Consider the following 21,953-nt stretch of genomic DNA (forward strand, 5'->3'; position numbering starts at 1 on the left):
TAACCAGCTGCCACTTAATTATGACCACTGACTGGGTGACACTGAGAGAACACGTGACTCACAAACGGAAGGTCATTTATCGTCTTTTATAACTCGGATACCTGAGTCGCCAGCTCTCGGACGAAGAGGCTTCTCCATGCCGCGTCTCTTGGAACTGCAAAGTAAATTCCAAATCTGCCGGTTGCTTATCGTCCCGGCCCCTCCCACAACAACATGGTATTTCCACCACCGGCTAAGGAATGGCAGCGGATATAGCTGCTGCCCAATGCTCATTTGAACACGGGGGACAATGATTGGATGATGAATAAGTAGGCCACCTGAGTGTGAGCGGTGCATTCCCCACGTCAGATACATTTCACCGACCAGCGTATCTTCCAAACAGTAGCGCATCCTAGAAACTCGATGCTCCATCATCACTTGCAACCGATGTCCTCAGGGTGCCGGCAGCACCAAGGCAGGCGCAGGTGTAAGCTTGAGTGGACGTCCACTCGTGTGCTGGGTGAGAGACGGTGGCTTGGGAAGGCCATCTAGCAGTGGATAAATCATGGCTGATGTGGATTAAACAGTAACATCGGGGGCAGTGATGTCACCACAATGTCCGTGTTAGGCTCAAGGCACTTTGAGACAATGTGTTGAGCCAGTGGTGATTGGAGAGCCCATGTGTTATGAATTAAGAGGCCGGAGTGAATAGCTGATGGGCCACCTACGCTGCCTACTGTTCCAACTTGCAGCGTTTGTTTTTGTCGCCTGATGCTCTGTTGATTGCTATCAGCATTGTTAATCTGCCTTACATTGTCAGCCCACGGGCCAGAGCATAAATTGGTCCCACTTGAAGTTGCAAACCATGCGTACAGTCTTACCAATTTATTTACGTGGCGAAAAAGAGTTAATGCATTATAACCCACTCAATTAAATGATGGTCACATTATTGTTGTTGGCCACATTAAGACATTGGGAGCGCTGAAGTTACGCCATCTCGGGTGGTACTGACAAGTGAAATATCTGGCCCAGGCTCATGAACTATGTTGCACGAGGATGGCTGCTGCCAGCGACCCAGTAGCCTCTTCAACAGCCACTGCAAGCACTACTCCCATTGGCAAGTACTATACACCCAAGTACAGGTCCTCCTGTACCCACCACATCTACCCCCATTCGTCTCTTGCCTTTCTGCTCCCATTAGCCCCGTGTATATCCAGCCAAACAATAGCTGCGTTGGCATGCGGATGGCTGAGAATGTGTGCTATGTGACCAAGCCAACACAGCCCTCACCTGCCAGGAGGGCCTCTCTGTTTGGACTTTGTTGAGATTTTTATTTATTTTGTCAGAGCATCTCACACAAAATCCAATATGGGTAAAACCAGCATTGAAAAATGGCAGGCCAGTTTGAGAGTTAAGCTGGCAGATGGGTTTCTTTGAGTGCTCCCCGTGTGTCGTCAAGTCAACATCAGCCGCTGCGCGCTACTAAGTGGAGATGGCGTCACCTCAGAGCTTGTGCCAGGCTGGGTGCATTTTGGGGCTATCACATGAAGTGTCAAGGGCTCGCTGACAAGTCGTGGGATAGATCCAGGTGAAATGGGTTAATTGAGACTACCCTAAATAAACAAAGACAAAGACCCCCGTATAACCTAAACAGGCTTTTGGGGCAAGTGCTGTTGGCGAGCACCTATGAAGGCTGGCACAGCACACGAGGGGGATGTGTGTGACCCACATCACACCCGGTCGCCTTTGTCTCCCGAGTGGCGATGTTTACACACCGCACCAGGTACTCATTTGAGGATGAGATAAACAACACACACACACACAAACACTTCTTTAGCTGTTCAACAGGGAAAATATATTTTAAAATGACAGCAGAAACCAAACAGTTTTATGTACATAAAAGAGAGTGCTCTGTACCAATTATGCCAATGGGATGTAAAAAGGCATAATGCTGGAAATTCTCCATGCTTCGTAATACCCTGGTTTTAAGGACAATATAGTTTCTCGTTACTATAAATCCCATTGATCTAAGTAGACCTATATTAGTGTGCAACATCATAAAAAAACATCTAACAATAATAAAATCACAACAACAATAATGAAAGCTAGACACACAGGTCGGTGTAAAATATGGACACACTACACAAGTCCCATGCAGACTCTGTACACATTTACACAAGACACCGATAACACACCCGGCAAAGAGTGTGCGTCGGCAATTTAATTTAACAAATCTTCACCGACATCGTTCCGTTTCCTTCACTCCTTCGCAAGCGTCATCAGTGGCGCACATTGGCGATTCCCTCCCTTTTTGAAAAATGACCAACGGGCAAGTTCCCGCATGGGGGGATGCTGTTGGGATGACGCGTCGTCGCGCTTCACGTTCGTTGGTTTCTGTCGTCGGCAGAGAGAGTTCGATATTCTTGAACTAAGTAGCTTCACTATCAAAGCGTGCTGTAAGTTTAAGCTCACTGCAGCGATAACCACATAGCGAGACAGAAAACAGTTTTGGGGGAAAAAAAAAAGCGTTTCATGAGTCTAGACATCTTCTCATTGTCGTTGGTTTATACCGTTGCCTTGAACCTCGACGGACACCCTGAACGCATCTCTGCGATCTTGCGAGTAAACGTATCACAAGGAGGTCGTTGTGCTTTTCCGCATAAAGAAAGTCTGAGTGCTCTTCAACGTCTCCAAAAACAATTGCACCGTTCCTTAAAAATCCTCTTCCCACGCTCTCGTCTCGTTAACTCTGCAAAAAGAAGATCCGCGGTCACACAAACGCCATCTTCTCGGTGGCGCTGCTCGATCCCCATCGTCCCAGTGACCACGACGACTTCTGCCGCTCTTCCAGCCCCTCGAGCTTCTCTCCTCCTCCCCCTCCTCCCCCCCCTCCTCCCCCTCCTCCACCGCCGCCGCCCGCGCACCCCGGGCCCCAGCGCACGATCGACCACGCCTTGGGCTTCCTGGGCGCCTCCGCACACGCCACGCAGCAGCAGCAGCACGGCTGGCCCGCGTCGCCCGCCGACTTGGGGCCTCCGTCCGTCGAGGATGACGACGACGACGACGACGACGGGCACGCGCGTCCCGGCAGCGGGCCGTGGAAGCCGTAGTGGAGTCGCGCCAGCATCTGCCGGTGGCGGTGCCGCGACTCGCTCCGCAGCATGCGCAGCGCCAGCGCCACGAGCAAGCGCCAGCACGACGGCGCCGGCGATGGGCACGGCGATGACGGCCGCGCGGAACCACAGCTCTTGTGAGGCGGCCGCCGCGGCCGCCGATGCGGAGGCGGAGCGCCACACGGCGGGACGTCCCGCGCCGTCCGTGCCGGGCCCGCCACCGCTCACGGGGTCTGCGGCACGACACAGGATGACGAAGGGATGGTGAGCGTCGGTGCGTGTGGTCGGCAATGTCGCGCACGGCACGCGTGCGACGGTTGTGTTTACGTAAAAAAAAAATAGCCAGGTACCATGCCGTAAGCCCCGCGGAGAGCAAGCGCTATTCCTTTTTCACATCTGTCAACTTTCAATTAGTTTAATTAGCGATTTAGTGCGATTTTTGTGCGCTTTACATTTATTTATTCATTACGCGTGCACGCCCATACCAACTCACGCGCCTTTGGTGGGGGGGACGGCCCATGCCAAGTCGCATGCCTTCGGTGGGAGTGAGGGGGACATTTTCTTTCGCGTACATTTTTTATAAAAAATACACTAAACGCTGGCGTTAATTCTTCACTGTGTGATGTCCCCTCCACCCCGATGCGTGCAGTTATTACTAGTATACAGTCGCTAGATACTACCACTATAGGCCGTAAATATTACTGCAGAGCGGCCAGGAAAATCGTGGCTGGGGGGGGGGGGGGGGTCAGGGGTAGCAGCCCAGCCCCAGCCTGCCAAGGTGCCACCTCGGGCGGCTGGATAATCTATGCGAGGCCAGAGGCTCTGCACAGGACTAGGCCTCACCACGCCACTCTGTCAGGTGAGTGCTTTGTGCTATAGAGTCGATAAATACTGCTATAGGGTCAGCATGTACTACTGTAGTGATAGCAGGTACCACCACAGTCGGTATGCACTGCTGTAATCATAGCAGGCACCACCACAGTCAGTACGCACTGCTGTTAGATTTTAAAGAGTAGTTTTAAAATATTTTTTTGGCCTGGGCAACGCTGGGTATATAAGCTAGTCTTATATAAATGTGCATCAACGACATGTCAATACCCAACACCCTTTGATTTAAGCACCCCTTTCTTTAGGCAAAGGGTGAGCATGACGACCTAGCGGCCAATAACGCTGCCAATAAAAATTACATTCACGCCACTTCGGACGCTGTCGCCAACGTAGACACCATCGAAGTTTTCACAACGACAACACCTTTGCCGACCGCCGCAAACGATAACTATGAAAACGATGACCAAAGACCCCCCACCTGCTGTGTCTCCCCGGGGCGGCCGCAGCAGGTCGTGCAGCGCGTTGTAGTTGCACATGTCGTCCTGGCAGCAGCGCACGACCGGCCAGCGGCCCGTGTGGTTGCGGGGACGCGGCGCGTGACACGGGTGCGGCGGCGAGGGCGACAGGGCCTCGATGCAGCCGTGCGCGAGCGGCGAGCGTGGGTCCGTGGGCTCCAGCACGCGGCGGAAGCACACGGACATCTCCGACTTGCACATGTAGCCCGTGGGCACGCAGTGCGCCGCATCGCAGTAGCAGCGGATCTCGCCTGCGTGGGGGGAAGGGGCAAGAAGACACGGAGAGAGGGAGAGAGGAGACGCCGTTAAAGCCAACGTCGCGACGGCTTCCTGACCGCCCAAACGCGCGATGGGGCAGCACTGGTCATCGTGAGCTGATGGGCGCAAGTCTCTCGATAAGGTGACCAGTGTTGACTTCCTGCAGAGATGTTTTCATTTTAGCGATGCGAGAGGAATGAGAGGTCGAGTCGTCGAGCTCTCAACTGGGATTGAACTTGATAACGTCAGAATGCCAGCATAGTGCTCTGACCACCCTGGCCATCTTAGCCAGTGTCACCCAACTGCTGGAGGTGTCGGCTCCTGAAACGCGCTGCAATTCATACCGATGCCACGTGGGTATCAGCCGCACTTCACAAGGTCCCACTAACGGTGGGACACTAATCCAAACGATCGCCAGGGGTAACGTTCATCTAAAACGACAGCCTTCATTGTGCGAAGCAGTCAATAATAGAACTGGCCACAAATCCCGATGCAGGACCTTGAAAAAATATATATATTGAGACTCAATGAGGCTCTCCTAGAAAACGAACGTTGTAATTACATGGATAAGCATAGATTACATCGTGATGTGATTATTGGTAGCTTGAGCTCACACTGGGTGAACAACAACAAGCTGAGTTCAAGCCTAATATTTCAGTCGTGCTCACCAAATGCTCTGACATTGATTTCTGAACAAGCCGGGCACTCTCCAATGTTACCTCACAATCACCTAAGTTTAAGGGTGGCTGAAGACGCTCGTTTTCCGACGGTATAAAACACGCCGCTGCATAACGATTGGATTTTGAACAACGCAGCAGGGGACGAGCATAGCGGCACTTTAGGCCTGATAAGAAGACCGCAACACGTTGGAACAAACGAACCAGCAAGGGCACTTTTAAGTCAAAGCCCGTTTGAAAACGGTTGAGCTAGAAATACATAGGCCTAATAAGACTGGGCACTCTCAGTATTTGTTTGCAGTGAAGCCCATGTGTGTGTATATACATCTATCCAGGGAATTTCATCACCTATTCTACCGTTAAGAAAACATCCATCGTGAATATCCACAGGAATAACATTGACAACATTAATGCGCCGTCTCTGGAGACATTTGAAAGCCGAAGCCATTATCCATAGGTTCGGTGTTTTTTGGTTCAAGAGTGATTTTTTTTTCCACCACCCAAAAGGTACAAAAAAAATAAACTTTTAAGCCGTGGCACAATTCACGCAATTGGCACGCACGCACACATGCACGCACGCACACACACGTGCGCACACAGCAGGCACGCGAGCGAGCAAACTGTGGATTGTTTCCAAGACATAAACCCGGTTAGTTGTGTCACTGCCCAGGAAGTAGGTGAATTACATCCAATGGTAATGAACACAAGTAATGGTCTGGAGGAAGAGGTACCGCTATGGATTCTATTTACGGTCTCATGCACCTATTCTACCGTTAAGAAAACATCCATCGTGAATATCCACAGGAATAACATTGACAACATTAATGCGCCGTCTCTGGAGACATTTGAAAGCCGAAGCCATTATCCATAGGTTCGGTGTTTTTTGGTTCAAGAGTGATTTTTTTTTCCACCACCCAAAAGGTACAAAAAAAATAAACTTTTAAGCCGTGGCACAATTCACGCAATTGGCACGCACGCACACATGCACGCACGCACACACACGTGCGCACACAGCAGGCACGCGAGCGAGCAAACTGTGGATTGTTTCCAAGACATAAACCCGGTTAGTTGTGTCACTGCCCAGGAAGTAGGTGAATTACATCCAATGGTAATGAACACAAGTAATGGTCTGGAGGAAGAGGTACCGCTATGGATTCTATTTACGGTCTCATGCAAGAACCGCGGCTTAATGAGGTGAGACCACTCTGGTCTTTCCGGTGCCCGCAGCTTTGTGAGCTACAAACAAGAAGGGGGAAGCCCACGCCACATATTGGGCTTATCAAGTGTTATAACGTCACTATAGCAGGCTGAGAGATCCATGGGATTTATGATCGCTTGTAAAAAGTATGTACTCAGAGAGAACTCAATTTTTTTACAACTGCAGATTATTCAGATTGTTCGACTCAGCCCATCATATCTGCAGAGCCAGTGGCATGACTACCGCTTTCTGGAATGGATCTGCCCGTCGTGCAGAAACCGACCGAAGGCTGTCTAAGGACAAACATAGAGAGGTGGTGGCCATAGGAAGAGCTGAGCAACAACCCAATACCCGCTTTGAGCATGGAGGCACTTTGAATAAGATTCTTTAAAATACTGGTCGTGGGCAATGGTTCGAGCACAGTGGCTACAACGCGACTTACTCTTAGGAATAACGGCAAAGTTGATAGTATCTACCCTGCAGCGGATGATGGCACATTTCGGTGCGGAAATTAAAGCAGCAGATGGGGGAAATGGAAGTGCTGATGTGCTTACGAACTGGTGAGTGCATTGATCGCGAGGCTACGGAGCTGTCGGTGTGAACCTGCATGAAGAGCGTTGGGTACAATGGTTCACAGCGGTGGCCTTCACCGACGTCAAAGTCGATATGATTTCACTGCAGTTGAAAATGTTTGTAGTCGTACATAAAATAAACGTGGCATGCCGAGCCACGGCTTTAACAAAACCAAAAAACTCACAACACGAAGTCAAACTCACTTGTTATCTGAGGGCATGTGCGGAGCGCAAGGTCGAAACGTTATCCTGGTAAAGAAATTAACACTTACTGTACTCCTTTTGTGTGTCCGGTAAAGTGTAAATAGCCACGCATAATATGACACTTTTTCCCACCACTTCCGGGTAATTCTGCTTCACCAATCATGAGCTTAGATAACAGGAGGAGCCAACTCAACTTGTGGATATCGGGAGTTGCTGTGGATCGGAACAGGTAGGAGGCGTTTCATTGTTTCTTTTGAAGGTAAATTTTCCACTTCAGTGCACAGGACTGTACTTTACGATAACCATTTTTAGGCACAGTTAAAGTTTTGTGATTCCACGCTCATGTGATGACGGGGCATTGCTCATCTCCACTGGCAGCCTTGTGCCAGTGGCGGAAAGTCCATACTGGCATGATGGGGGCTGTTCTCTTCACAAGAGAGAGCACCATTGACTTCCCACAAAGTGGTACCTATTTTATCATCCGCAGAACGATGATGGGCTGAGCTGATCCGATAGGTATTTGCTCTCACAAATATACATCTAAAATTAAGTTGATTAATATTGGAATACGAGTCACTGAAAATGGCCTTTGTCTATTTTGTGATTATAGAATTACACTCCACATGAGGCTAATTACTTATCTTACAGATGACAACGATGATATTTGCCATTGTTTAGTATGAGACTGAAAGCACTTTGGAAATTGAGGCTGATCTTAGCTAATGAGGAAAACCAATCAACAACCAGGCCGTTTTTTAGGGATCCAAAATCAAACATTCTGGTAAAATATCAGTTTTCAAGCCCTTCCAAAACATCACTCGGTTGTCAGTCTCCATGTATCAGATGTGACATTTGCATACACAGACCATTATTCACCATCACAAAATGCGTCGCAGTTAACTAAACGGTGCAAATGTCGTCTAGTGGAAGGCCTTCACCTGGCAGCAGCCATAGACTGACATTGCATCGGACCATTGCGTACGATAAAGGGGGGCCACTAACACACGGGCGTGACGGCGAGCAACGAGCAGTGTCAACTTTTACCGTCGTCGTAAATGGGCGGCCTTCTCCCACAACGCTCTCAAGCCCGAGGTCGTCGTTTGTCACGTAAAGCCCTCCGCAGGGTCACGGGCACGAGCACAGGAAATGACGAGCGGCCACTTTTCGGACGACCCCAAACAAAACAAAAAAGCCCAATACAGTTAAGAGCACCAATTGAGCCGCGTGATCTTCTAATAAGGGGGAGTGGTAGTGCAGTGGTTAGCACACCATGTACGTGTGTATGTTGAACTTCTTTCGCACCGTACGTAGCCAACCGTGCTGACTGGAGGTGCGAGGGAAGGACAACAAACTAAGCACAGAAAGCAGTTTCAAAGAAATGAGTTTTCAATCACTATGGTATGGACTCTGTAACCTGAGTTCACATTCAAGCCATGGCTAACATCAATGGCTTTGTTGTATATATTTTTTTAAAGATAGTACATGTCATGTGGGTGGAGTGATGATGCAGTCGTTATCGCACTGCGCTATGAACCTGTCAACCCGAGTTCCATTTCCCGGCCACGGCTAATATCAGTGCTGAGTGATATCTGAACGGGTCACGGGTGCCTGTTCCCCAAGCAGCAGTGAGTAGCGTGGTGAAGTATGGTCCAACAACCGCTATGGCTGACGTGATGCGAAGAGGCATTAATGTAGCGATGGAATTAAACAGAGGCTATACAATCTGTGCGCAAATGTAAAGTGGCAAGAACATTCGCCGTGTTTCTTTATGGGCGCCGTTGTGTGCCACTCTTGCAAACGAGACTGCAGTGTACTCGTCTGAGTTCTTACCTGGTTAAGCAAATCAACTTTTACTAGCCTATTGTAAAGTGTTTGCTTGCACTGTGCTGTATAACAGTGGATAGACAATAAGGCATTTGGCCAGGCAACACTCGTTAGGGTACTCAACACACACTCAACATAATGTCGAGTTAAAGTCGTTCAAATCTCCCTTGAAGGTCAACTCAGCCCATCATCCTTATGGAGGAATAAAATTTGTACCACTTTGTTGAAAATCAACGGTGGTAAACATAGACTGATCCTTGTCACGGTAATATGATCTTTCTACCACTATCCAACGCCGCACACAGAGTTGCTGTAACCTCCATTCCACGGACAATTTAAGTCGGGAGACACCTGTGCTTAAGACATTCTTTTAAATTAAACTTGTTGATGAAAGGTCAATATTTAATACGAACTTAAACACACTATCGGCAACCACGATGAGTTTCAGAGTTTAGCAGCGTGCAAAAAAGAAGGAAGAGGCATAAGGCAGCGTTCTTCACTCGTTTTCAGAGGGGCGCCACTTTCGCCGAAAAGACATCATCAGTGAGAGGGCTGCAACACATTTTAATCCATTGGGGGGTTTGACAGCAGCACGATGCTGATGATGATGGGCGGTGTTTTCACGCTCTGTGTATTGCCGGGGTACCGCACGTCAGGGGCCGTACTAAAGGCCACTAGGGGCCGTACTAAAGGCCACTAGCGGCCGTCAGTGGCCCCCGTGCCTTGCAGTGAAGGACACCGGGCCACATAACCACAATTCACACAGAGCAATGGGAAGCGCTTCGGAACAGAAGTAACAGCGGACGAGGCAAAGAAAGGCACCAGCGATGATGAGACGTACGCACGCAGATATGTTGTAACGTTAAACTTCTTTCGCACCGTACGTAGCCAACCGTGCTCGTTGTAGGTGCAAGAGAATCAAACAGGACTAGATCATCAAATAAGACAAGAGGGACCTTGACTATGAGGTCTAGTTTCCAACATAGTTCATCCTCGAATAATACAAAATCTCTCGATTGTCTGGGAGGCAGGCCATGAAGCCATGAGGGCAGCAAGGGCACTACCCGCCCCAAACCAAACTAATTAATCGCCTCATCAACTCGGAGAGCTCTTCTCTGGCCACATGTCAAAACAGCAGCGGGTTTTTTTTCCCTCTGCTCTCGCATGGCAATCTGTCTGTCTCGTTAGCCGCCCCACAACGGTTGAAAAATCTGCTCAAGCGTGCCCCCCCCCCTACACTCCACTCCACTCTCTTATCGCGGCGGCTCAAGAGGCATGAAATATTCCCCGCTTTGTGGTCAAGTGGCACGTCGATGCCTTGAAGTAAAAAAAAACATATATTTTGAGCCGACATATTCAAGCGAGAGCTGCTTTCAACTCAGGAGTCATTAACCGTGCCGTCTGTAGAAACACGACGGGCACTAAAGGCGGCCCTCAAAGTCCTTCTCGTCTCGTGCCAAGTCAACAGAATTTAAATAGAGCCATCGCTGAGCCGCCTCCGATATGGATGTTAACCAAATCGGTCCCATCGCGAGTGTCCATAAGGCTTTAGCTTTCTAAATAGAAGTGGACCACCGCTGATCCGCTCTTGCATTTCCTGATCTTGCGACCATTATCGGCGCGCCGAATCAATCCGCAGAAATTCCTCGAATCCAAGCACACAGTTTCCTTATTTTCCACCCTTTGGCGGTGTTAAGAAGAGTAACCATAACGTTGTGACAACGTCATTCAGTCATCCACAGGTAGGCGCAGATGAAAGTAACCCAGCGGTTGGCGGCATATATCGTCCTATTTGCTAATTTACGTGTAGAATTGACCTGACCCACATTTACCCAGAAGGGTCTTCTGTGTCTCATGACATCACACCCACACAACCCACGTGGGCTGGCGTGGTGAGGCTCTTATTCGGCATCGGATTAACAAAAGGGGCTGTACGTGTGTCCGTGAGAGTGATTTCAACTGTTGTGTTCACTTGCGCACACTTTGCTACAATTGTTTAAATTAGACCATGGTCCTTTCACATTTCCCCGTGAAATCACGCTTAAGCAGATAATGACAATTGGCCACAAATTCACCCCCTTATCCGTGTTCACCAGAACTTATTTGCATGCCTTTAGGAGTAAAATGTGCAGATAAGTACCGTACTTTTACGAATGAATACTAGGATCTGCCAAATAGTTTCCCCATATCGGCATGGATAAGCGGAGTTCTCCTACAAACCATTTATATATGCGCGAACACAGAGCCGTAAGTAACAGAACGTGACATTTTTAATACATGCATTTTGAAAATCATTCACACGCTACAGTGTTTAATGGCACGATTTTTCAAGTTGCCACATTAAAATAACTCGCAACAAAGAATGTCCACATAATCGAGTGAGGGGGGAGATATTTTTGTAAAAAGATAATTTAAGAGCTCAGAAGTAGGAAAGAGAGGAAATGCCAGGGTGGTAAAGAAAGCCTTTTATTTTGATTTATTAAGTGCCATTCCAACTTATTTCGTATTTCCATAATGTGCCGCCATTGCTCACGTACTCATTCGCTTCACCATGTTCTCAAGACCTTTTTTTTCACCGAGGTTGTGAAAACAGAGTGCGCCTAATGTAATGCGCATAGCGAGTGGGGGGTGGAGACGCTGAACACGCTCCGTCATGCCGCCCTCTTCTCAAAATAAGTTCGCAATCCGCAGAGACAGCATTTTCATGAATTAAAAAAAAGTTTTAGGATGTGCTCTGTGCTGTACTGAAAAGAAAATGGCAAAGTCTATTATAGCGTTTGCAAAATAATTTGCATCAACGTAGCATCTAAATTCCGTTGCTTCTCATAAGACGTTGTCGTGCCAGTAAAAGGGGGCTGGTGGACTGCCAAGATACTGTCATGCACGTGAAACATTCACTTGCCAGGAGAAGTATTTGGCCGACATAAGGCAGTACAGCAAGTAGGCCCGTTGACCTATTTACGAGCAATCTTGTGCGTTATTCCCCTCGTGTGCGTGTGGCTTTTCTCTGGACACTCCGCGATTGCAAATCCACATTCTTTACGCGGCACCGGTCCGTTCACGAGGACAACCGTTTCCTCCGCACCTCCGATTAGCACGATTGGCTACGTACGGTGCGAAAGAAATTCTCACATACGCACATACATCCGTGAAGACAGAACCTCCCCCCCCACCCCCAAGAAAAACACACAAAGCAGCGGTTAAATTATACAGCGCACACTGTAACACCATGATAATAACGGATAAGTTATGTTACACAAAATCATTAGTCCCATGGGTAACATCAGTTTGACCCTGATCACATGGCGGCCGAAGGGCCAATCACGTGGTCACTCATGCCCCCCAAAGCTTCGCAGCGATGGCTCTGCATTTAGAGTGTGCCTCTGGTGGCTTGCTGGAAAGCTGGCAGGTACGCTGTTACTAATCGCTTAAGTGGGGCTAATGACATCGTTTAGGTTATTAGAGTCGTTTCATTACTCGGTCCAAGTATTTTTTTTCTCACACAGTTTTAACACACAGAGGTTGCTGACTTTATAAGCAATGTAAATTACAGCTGCGTAGCATGACCCTTTAAACGCACGCCAGGAGCATTGTGGTCCACGGCACTGACACAGCGTGACCCAAGGCATCGTGAATAATTGTCATGGGGTGGAATCTTTAACGTCAGTCAACAGCTGGGCAGGACAGCAGAATCATGTCCAAGGTTGAAGTGTATCCACGCTCCTATGAATACCCGGTACCGATACGGTCTTCTCAAGCCTGTGCGTTTTATCGAACAGAAAACTGTGGAGCACAATCAGCAGACGGGGTGCGGGGGGGGTGTTCGGCTTCTGACACAGTCCTGCTCTACATAAAAAGGGAAATCTTGGCCTGGGATCAGTAGCGCCCCCCCCCCTTCCTACCACTACCGACCCCCAACGATTGTGGGGGCAGCGAGGGTGGAGAGGAAGGGGAGGGAGAAGCACCGTAGCCTTTGTAATGTCACTCCGGGAGACGGGTTATTGCAATCAGGGACTGCCCAATAACAGTGTTGTGCGATTTGAAGTCCCTAATCACCCATAGGAACTCAACATGCTGGAAATGCAACATGCAGGCTCCTACACACGAGGTCAGCGAAGCCGCGCGCCATGTGTGTGTGTGGTCGCCCAGTGTTTGTATCTGGAAAGCAACTGCATTAAAAGTTTTCGCAAATTGTAACGCACGCGGGCTGCTGAGCAAAGGAATCGCACACACGCGCACGTGCGCACACACACGCGCACACACACACGCGCACGTGCGCACACGCACGCGCACACACACACGCGCGCGCACACACACACGCGCACACACACGCACACGTGCGCACGTCAAGGGCTTGCAACGCCGTGGCATTATAATGCTGGCATGGGGAAGCTACATTCGAAACCAGATTCCAATTTTGTTTTCTTCCTGAGAATACGTGTGGGTTCTACGTTTTGTTTGTGGGGGGGGGGGGGGGGGGGGAGAAAACAAGTAAGGCTACGACGTACATTTTACAAAGAATTGGACACTTTAAGGCAATGTTGCGTTTCAAGTAACGTATCAACGACTTTATAACTCGGAGGGAATGCTAGCACCTCTAGTGCCACCATAGGATGAGGAATGTCCCACCGCTCATTTGGGCGGGGTAAAAGACTTTGATCGCTTAAAAGGCATTTTATGTTAGGCAGAAGTTATATGGAAAAAATAAGAAAAACTTAAAGCAAATTAATGCCATGCGCAAAGAAGACTGCCAAACTTATTAGATTGCAAGCAGAGATCTAAAGGCGGGGCGCGGGGCTTGAGGCATGTATTTGTGGTTGTGAACTGTTGTGCTTACAATGAGCAGTTTTAATACAAACCAAGCGCTCACCAACCCATGAACTCAAGACATGTGAGCATTAGAGAGGGGTGGGGGAGGTGCTTGGGTTTCCTAAACGTAAGCTTGGCGGGCCAGTGGTAAGTGTCCGCCCTCCGTATGGACTAAACCGCCATCGTCAGCACCCCAAATGAGCACATTAAACAGCAAGCGAGTCACGTGGTGGGGGGGGCCTTGCTTGCGAGTGCCCGCGTGGCCGGCCGTGAATCATCTTTTACGGGCCACTCTGGCGGCGGGGAGGCGGTGGTGGTGAACCCTCTTAGTTCAAACAACAAAAACACGAGCAAATAAACGAATATATCCGTTGCAAGCGATGGGAGAGCGAGTGACGATGTTAGGCTGCGTGCGGGAGCGACGTTACAGCTGCACCGGTCTGCGCCGGTGGTGTCGGCAGAGAAGCCTGCATTCAGCAGTGGATGGAGAATGACTGATGTTCATAATGTATGCACAGTACTGGCTGGGTGGTGCTGTGCTCAGGGGTCAGGGTTTAATTCGGTCCATCATCCCTCCAGAGTTTGTAAAATAAAGTACCACTCTGCGGAACGTCAACGGTGTCCTTACAGAGAAGCTGGCCCTGCCATAAGATTGTGGAATTTCCACAATTGGTACAGTGCCACCAATGGGGATGAACACTGTGCCATTAACAATTTGAGATTGGAGGCACTCTTGTGTTGTTATTACTTTGCTTATTGTGTTGGGTTACTTTGTGTTACTTTATGTTCGTATGCTACTTTCTTATGCTCTGTATTTACAGATCGCCCTCGAGCAGTGGGACTGGCCAAGGGAGATAAAGTTCAGAGAGACAATGGAAATAAACGACAGAAGAAGTCACTGGAAGAAATAGAAGAACTTAATTGAGTCATTCGAATGACAACTGTCACATCAATGGATCCGTTGCAATTTTTAAGATGGGGTGGATTAGTGATCACACTGCCCTGTGAACCCAGCACCCAAGTTCAATTCCTGGCCATAGCTAACATCAGTGGCGAGTTATATCTGTACCAGTCCCGCTCCCCCCCCCCCCCCCCCAATATTCATCAACCCACACTGACCAGCGTGGTGAAGTATGGTCAAACAACCCCCATGACTGATAATGGTGTTGTGTTATTGGCATTCATTCAGCAGTGGATTGACAAAGGGCTGTTATTACACCAATAACCACAATACTTAAGTAATAAAAAAAATACAAAGGTATTCCTCAAATGTCGATTTTTTTAAGCCTGCCAAGGATACTTGAGGTTTAAAACAATCACATTTGTCAATATTCTTTAGATCAAGACGTTTGCTAAAACTAAACAGTGTGGAGAACAATATCGTGTACTACAGCACTGATACCATACATTTGAATAATAATCCAGTAACTCCATTGTAATAATGTAATAAAGTAGTGTGGCTCATAATCCAGTGCATGACAGAATAGGAAGCATGTCAATATACTGCAGTGTAGAATCACAGATCTACAAATAAAATAGGTGTATAGTTGGTCTGAACAACACATTTATGGAAAGTGGATAATTTCTGCTCTACAAAGGAATTACAGCAGCCAGAGCGGTTCTTGGATGTGTTTTAGGTTATTCAGCATGATGTCCAACGTTTTGCACCCAGAACGCGGAAAAAAATACTGGACATCATCCCAAGTAACATTATACAGCACAACCGTGAAATCCTACGTAGCAGAACTTGAGCTCTTCCGGTTGTTGTAATTTCTCAATTCTGGCAAAAAAAAATTTACCCCTGGGAGTGAGCAGGCAGCAGGGAGGGCATGAGGTGCTTAGGAGACATCGCCCACTTTCCACGTAGGATCATTTTCAAATCCCTCTCTCCCATTATTATTCCACTTGTTTACCCAGGAAAGCCTCACTGAGACTCGTGACCCTCTTTCACGAGGATCCTCCCCACTTTTATTTTCAATAAAGGAGCAATGTTTGATGCGTACAGTCCCAAATGAAGTCATTTGGGACACATTTTCAAACTTGCCAAATTGGGACCACGATGCTGGCACACAGTGGCCTACACTCGCGAATGAGATGGCATGCGATCTGTAATGTCTACTGTGAAGCAGACGGCGTGTACTTGTTGCGGTTAACACGCTCATGGTTAATAACCAGGGCGACCGCTGAAATGAAATCGTGACCCTCCGCGACAAACCGCTGGGCCGTGCCACCGCTCGCTAACACAAGGGCAGGCACGTGAAGATCGTCCCACTGATTAAGGGCAGTGGCGTGCAGCCAGACTGGTTATTGAGCGGCAATGCTCACTCCATAGAATGGCATTGATTGCTTTGAGAGCTATGGGGTTACTCTTGATCTAAACCCACAACAAAGGCAGCGAATGCATAACATAAATAGTCAGATTGCGAATATCCCACTAATACAATGTTCCCGTGACCTTCAGAGGCCATGTGAATCAATACGCGTTTTCTGTATTTTACAGCATTTGAATCAATTCTTCATCAACATTGGGATTTATTGATTTCAAAGCAAACCCTTGTTACTTGTTAGAATATCTGTTTTGTGATGGCAAAGCCTGCATATTCCGATTGCATTGCAGAAAAGTGTCAAATTAATCTGCCAAAATGGTGTCAAATAAATAATTTTTATCCCAGTGTTGCCTCTTGTAAACATCGCAGCACTCACAGCGGGTGCTTGTCTGACAGGGCAAGTGTAATATGTTAAGAGACATCGTGGAGTACTTAACACACTCATAACAAAAAAAATATATGCAAGTAGTCATGGCATGGATTGCATGAACATGCTCAATTATATTATGTAAGCAGGTCACAGAGAGTTTGAACATTTGAGATTGTCTCTAATGAATAATTATCAATTCATGATATACAGTATCTACCATATGTTCCAAATTACATGTGTTGTTGCCACGGTGGATTGTGAGTGAACAAAACCCCCAAAAAATATACATCATAAACAGCATTGGAGCCCACCAGCCTACGTGTGAATTCTGAACCAATGTGTCCCAGCAGCATTTGTTTATGCGGGGAAGCTGTGCGGCGAGGTTGTTTTACTTGGTACCTTATGCACTGATGACACTCAGTAAATATAAACCTCTGAATATCTGACCAGCTTACACAAATGCTGCTGGAATACATTGGATTTAGAAGGCGCATAGACTCGTAATCTTTGCACCGTGTCCGTTTGTACAAAGTTTGACGTTTAGATCCCTGCGGCTGTGCAGATGTATTCTTTTTCCAAAAACGATATCGCATTAAATTGTGCATCCTTCAGGAGAGTAAGCAATTGTGTACGAAGTCACTGAATGAATCGTACACACAACAACTACAACACGAACAAGCGATGAGACGCGCCTGTGTAGAGTAACTATTGTTTGATAAGTCTCTTTATAAAGCGCAAATGGGACATCAATAAGATCTGAACCAGTTGAATAAAATATGTACTTCTAAATTGGTAAATTGCAATCTGACTATTTATGTTATGCATTCGCTGCCTTTGTTGTGGGTTTAGATCAAGAGTAATCCTGAGGACGGCTGCTTGTGTTGTGGCCGAAACGTCGTCAGAATTTAATTGTTTTATTTTTATTATTTTATTATTTCCCTTCTACGTTACTTTACCGAAAGATCCAAGAATATGAATCCCTGCAGCCACGAAAGCTTTAAATCGAAATTTTTATTACATGAATTGAACATTATTTGTGAGTTGAACAATCTAATTTTTTGTGTGATTTCTGCGTAATTATACAATGGCATTTGCTGTTCTTCACTCATTTAAACTCGATTTACCCTTGAAAGTAGAGCCTCCTCGTCTCAAAGGGTTCTTGCCTGGTCAAGCTAAATGTTCTCACGCTCAATCGTAGCAACCTCCTAACCCCTCTCTCATGCTATACATTTCCACGTTATAAGCCAATTCGTCCAGCTGTCATTTGTGGCCAGGTCACTTCTGAGAAAGAGGCATAGCTCAGTGGGCCTTACCTGGTACAATTAAAATAGTTTTTTACTGATGTGCTTACTTACTTTCCCTATACTTTGCACTCCTATCGTGTCTTTCAATTGTTTGTTTTGGAAACTTTTTGAACCGCCCCTCCCAGACATATGTGAAACAAAAGCTTCGTATCTCGTCGTATTCCTCCAACATAAATAATGATTGCGATAGCGTACAGGTCACAAGATCAAAACGTTGGAGCTGTAAGGCCTAAGCTGATGCTGCCACCACGCCTCGCTAAACTCTTACTGCCCTCTTCCAGATCCCACAGTTCCTGCTGCACACGTGACCTCCAAGATCTGCCCTAACGATCTCTGGCCGTCTGCGCATGGGTAGACTCATGGAGACCACTCCAATGCCCATCTCGCAGTAACCGGCTCAACCCTGCACACACACACAATTGTTCTACCAAGGACATGATCCATTGCCTAATCGTATACTGCATACATACATTGTACTGCACTATGCATCTTCGTCTACCGCCCTGAGCCAGTGGTGGAAATTCCACATTGCTATGGTGGGGTACAGTTACTCCACATGATGGCCAACAATTACAATATAGTTTGCGTTATACAGGCCGCTACTTAGGCATGTGTGGGCTATGTGAAGACACGTGATGACCTCAAGGGCAGTAAACACAGCTGAGATGGAGGGCATATAAACTCGAGTTTAACGTCTGAAAAGTCTTGACAGGCATATGGAGTAATCACGCACTGCCCTTACATCGATACCAATTATCAGAATGCGCACACATTACCAACTACGTTTTAATATTTCTGCCTCGTTTAAGCCACAGAAGTTACGATCATTTAAAGCATTCCAGTCCAGCCCAGAGCAGTTACAGCGCTTAACTCGCGATCAAAAGGTTACGAGTTTTAAATCCCGATCAACCGGTCAAATAATTTCATCCCTCTGGGGTTGATAAAGCATTACTTTGTGGAAAGTCAGCCAGTCGTGGTCATGTGGAATACACTTAAACACCACTGTGGGAATGTGTAATGGACACAACTGGCAAAGGAGGCTGCCGAATGTGTAAACCAGCAAGGGCTCTTTTGACCGTCCAAACTCTTCGTCTCGACTCAGAAAGTATTTACTCATAGCAGCCATCTATTGCGGTACCTTTGGCAGTTATCCTATCACTGCACCCCAACAATTGTGCTGGATGGTACCAGAAGCAGCGGCAGGAGCCGCTTTGGAGATAGCCATTACAGACGCGGATTGTGTGCGTGCGTGCAGACCAGAGATGGCAGCACAAGATATCCTCCGCCAGTAACTCAAACAAGAGTAGTGGGGGGGGGGGGAAAACCACGCACAAATCTTTGAACACGCACACACAGCATTGTGCGTGTGCGCGCGCATATCACGCAGCACGCACACATGCGGTTGAATACAGTTCACGTGCAGCTTATAGTTCAATCCACGTAACGCATTGTGTACACGACAACACAGCGCACAGCGCGCAACGCTTACTGACATACACACGTAACACTGTGTATATAAAGCACACGCACATTTGTTTGAACAGATACACAACACTGTGTGTGTGCACACGCAATTACACAAGTCAAAAACAAGAGACGTTTGGCACCCCACGTAACCGTGTGCTCAGCCACAAGCGTTTACCTTTAGCCAGAACCAGGAGCAGGGTCCACACTTCCAAATGCATCCACAGCGCCAGGACATTCGGAAGTCGCTCCATCGCGTTCAGGTCGGAGTGTTGACCCAATAATAATAACAACACCAACGCCGAAGGAATTCAGCCAGAGTGACCCAAAGCGTTCTGCTCCCTTCGTCTTACGCTTGCCGGTCCTATTGCTGACTCTATCGCCAACTGCGACTGCCTCGAACACAGAACCCCGTATCAGCACCACCGCCGCCACCACCACTTCTCTAACGTCACTAAACAGCGCATGATGAGCTCGCTGGCTGGCGTTGCTGCGGTGCCGGCGTTTTGTTTTCAACGTGCCACTCGACCCCTCGTCGCTGCCCGCTTGGTACCGAGCTAACAGCCTGCCCGGACAACTGCCCACAGCCCGGTCGTAAGGAACAAGTTAGAGGCTTCCTTCCCGAGCGCAGCTCTTTGTTCTGCCGTTGAGTAAAGTTGCTCGTTCGCCCCCCTCTCTCCCTCCCCAGCTTGTTCCTCCTCTCGGCAAGAGAATGCAGAGAAATCACCCCGCAGCCGACGCCGCCGCAGCCTTCGCCTCGTCTCACGCTGCGCTTTGTACCAAACAGCGCAGCAACGGCGGGGGGGGGGGTGGAGGGAGTAACTTCGCTAAACGAGTGTCAAACTTCACAAACTCCTGCGTTCCCTTTCTCTTTGCCGCACAGACGCTCGTTGACCCACGCAACCACCCCACGTCAAAGCGCTCGATCGCTCGCCGAGCTTGAGCCGAGCTGAGCCGCCTTCCTGCGCGAACCCCGCCGGTCAGCCCCCCGCGACCAGCACCATCCAACACGCGCCACTTGAACCACCTCCGGCTACCCGCGTCCGTTCCCCCTACAGCTGACAACTACCTAACCCCCGTGTGCAGCAGCAGCTGCTGTTGTACCAGCTGGCCGTCTATGCTGTTGCTGCTGCTGCTGCTACCTACGCACGTGTGGATGCAACTAAAAAGAAAAACCCCAAGGCACGAACTGAAACGTCGGCTAGTTGCCGGAGTCCACAGCTATGGAAGCGTAAAGAGTATCGCCCCCCTCTCTCCTTCCCTTCCTGCCTCTCTCTCTCTGCCTCTCTTCCCTTCCCTTCCTCTCTCTGCCTCTCTCGTTCTCTGTCTCTCTCTCCTTCTCAGCGCGCACTCATCCCGGCAACTGAGCCCCAACAGCGGCTGCGCACGAGCTTGGAGCCCTTCTCTGCTGCTCGAGGGGGTTTCGGGGGGAGGGGAGGGACGGACTGCGACCAAGGAGGAGGAGGAGGCGGCAGCAGCAGGAGCAGCAGCAGGAGCAGCAGGAGCAGCAGCAGGAGTTTGAGAGGTCGTGACGGCTGGCTCGGGGCGGGGCTCTCCGTGCGCGGGCGACGAGGGGCGGTGCGGACGCAGCCGAAGAGGGCGGCTCGGAGCCGGAGCGCTCACGAACTCAGCAGCAGCAGCGACAACTCGCTCTCTGTGTGTGTGTCTCTAATTAGCAATTAAACGTGTCCTGGCGCCGATCACACGATTTGGCCCGCGGGAAGGACAATGAGCCCCGGAGCGTCCGCCCTTTGACTCATTCACCTCCTCCCCCCATCTACTTTACTCTCCCCGCCTGTCTCCTCCCTCCCTCCCTCCCCCACCTCTCCCCCTGCCATTATCTGTAGACATGTTTGCTTCTGATAGGCATCTGCTGGGACGCTTTGCATTGGCAGCAGGGTTCAAGATAAGAGAGAGAGAAGGGGGGTGTAGGCTGGGTCCGCGCAGCGATGGGGTTTCTGTTGGATCCGTCGACACTGCACGTGGCCTCAAGGTGCACCTGGCCTGGCACGGGCGCCGTTGTGACGTCACCGCCACTTGGTGTGTGAATGACGGGGTATTGGTGTGGAAAGGTGGGGGGGGAGATGCTGGATTGGAATGATATACTGGGGGGGGGGGGGGGGAAGGCACGGATTGGAGGAGGAGGGGGGTCTTTTTTTAACCACTTAAAACATTTTTACATTGGAATTTAATGCAAGAAATGTCCCGAAGGCAGCCGTAGCAGCGAGCGAGCGAGCAGGTAGCTGCGGAGAGAGTGAGTAGGGGGGCGGTTGTTGTCGGGGTACCCGTCTGCATCTCAATGGACACTCTACACCTACCCTCCAACAAAGACAACGTACAAGAAAAGGCCACTTATGATGCGCAGACTGCTCGTCTCGTGCTGTTCGCGAGCATCTGCGAAGCCAGACAATGTGGGGAGTGTGTGGGGTGTTGGCACCACCACGCCCGGCGGCCCTTTGTATCCCCCAGGGCTGCTGCTGCTGCCACGTGGGGTCTGCACCGGTATTTTAA

The 21,953-nt window shown here is 49.0% G+C and overlaps 1 protein-coding gene across 1 annotated transcript; it reads right to left on the bottom strand.

Annotated features, from left to right (window-relative positions):
* Positions 1–1,778: 1,778 nt before the first annotated feature.
* On the bottom strand, positions 1,779–21,150 carry LOC133344605 (BMP and activin membrane-bound inhibitor homolog). The gene is given in 4 exon segments (XM_061554614.1): positions 1,779–3,166; positions 3,168–3,325; positions 4,399–4,686; positions 19,621–21,150. Coding segments are annotated over 4 exon segments (939 nt in total). The 5' UTR covers positions 19,697–21,150; the 3' UTR covers positions 1,779–2,749.
* Between the last annotated feature and the right edge of the window lie 803 nt (positions 21,151–21,953).

The sequence above is a fragment of the Lethenteron reissneri genome, chromosome 20 (assembly GCF_015708825.2).
Source record: "Lethenteron reissneri isolate LAM-NWPU_2019-01 chromosome 20, ASM1570882v1, whole genome shotgun sequence".
Taxonomy (NCBI): domain Eukaryota; kingdom Metazoa; phylum Chordata; class Hyperoartia; order Petromyzontiformes; family Petromyzontidae; genus Lethenteron; species Lethenteron reissneri.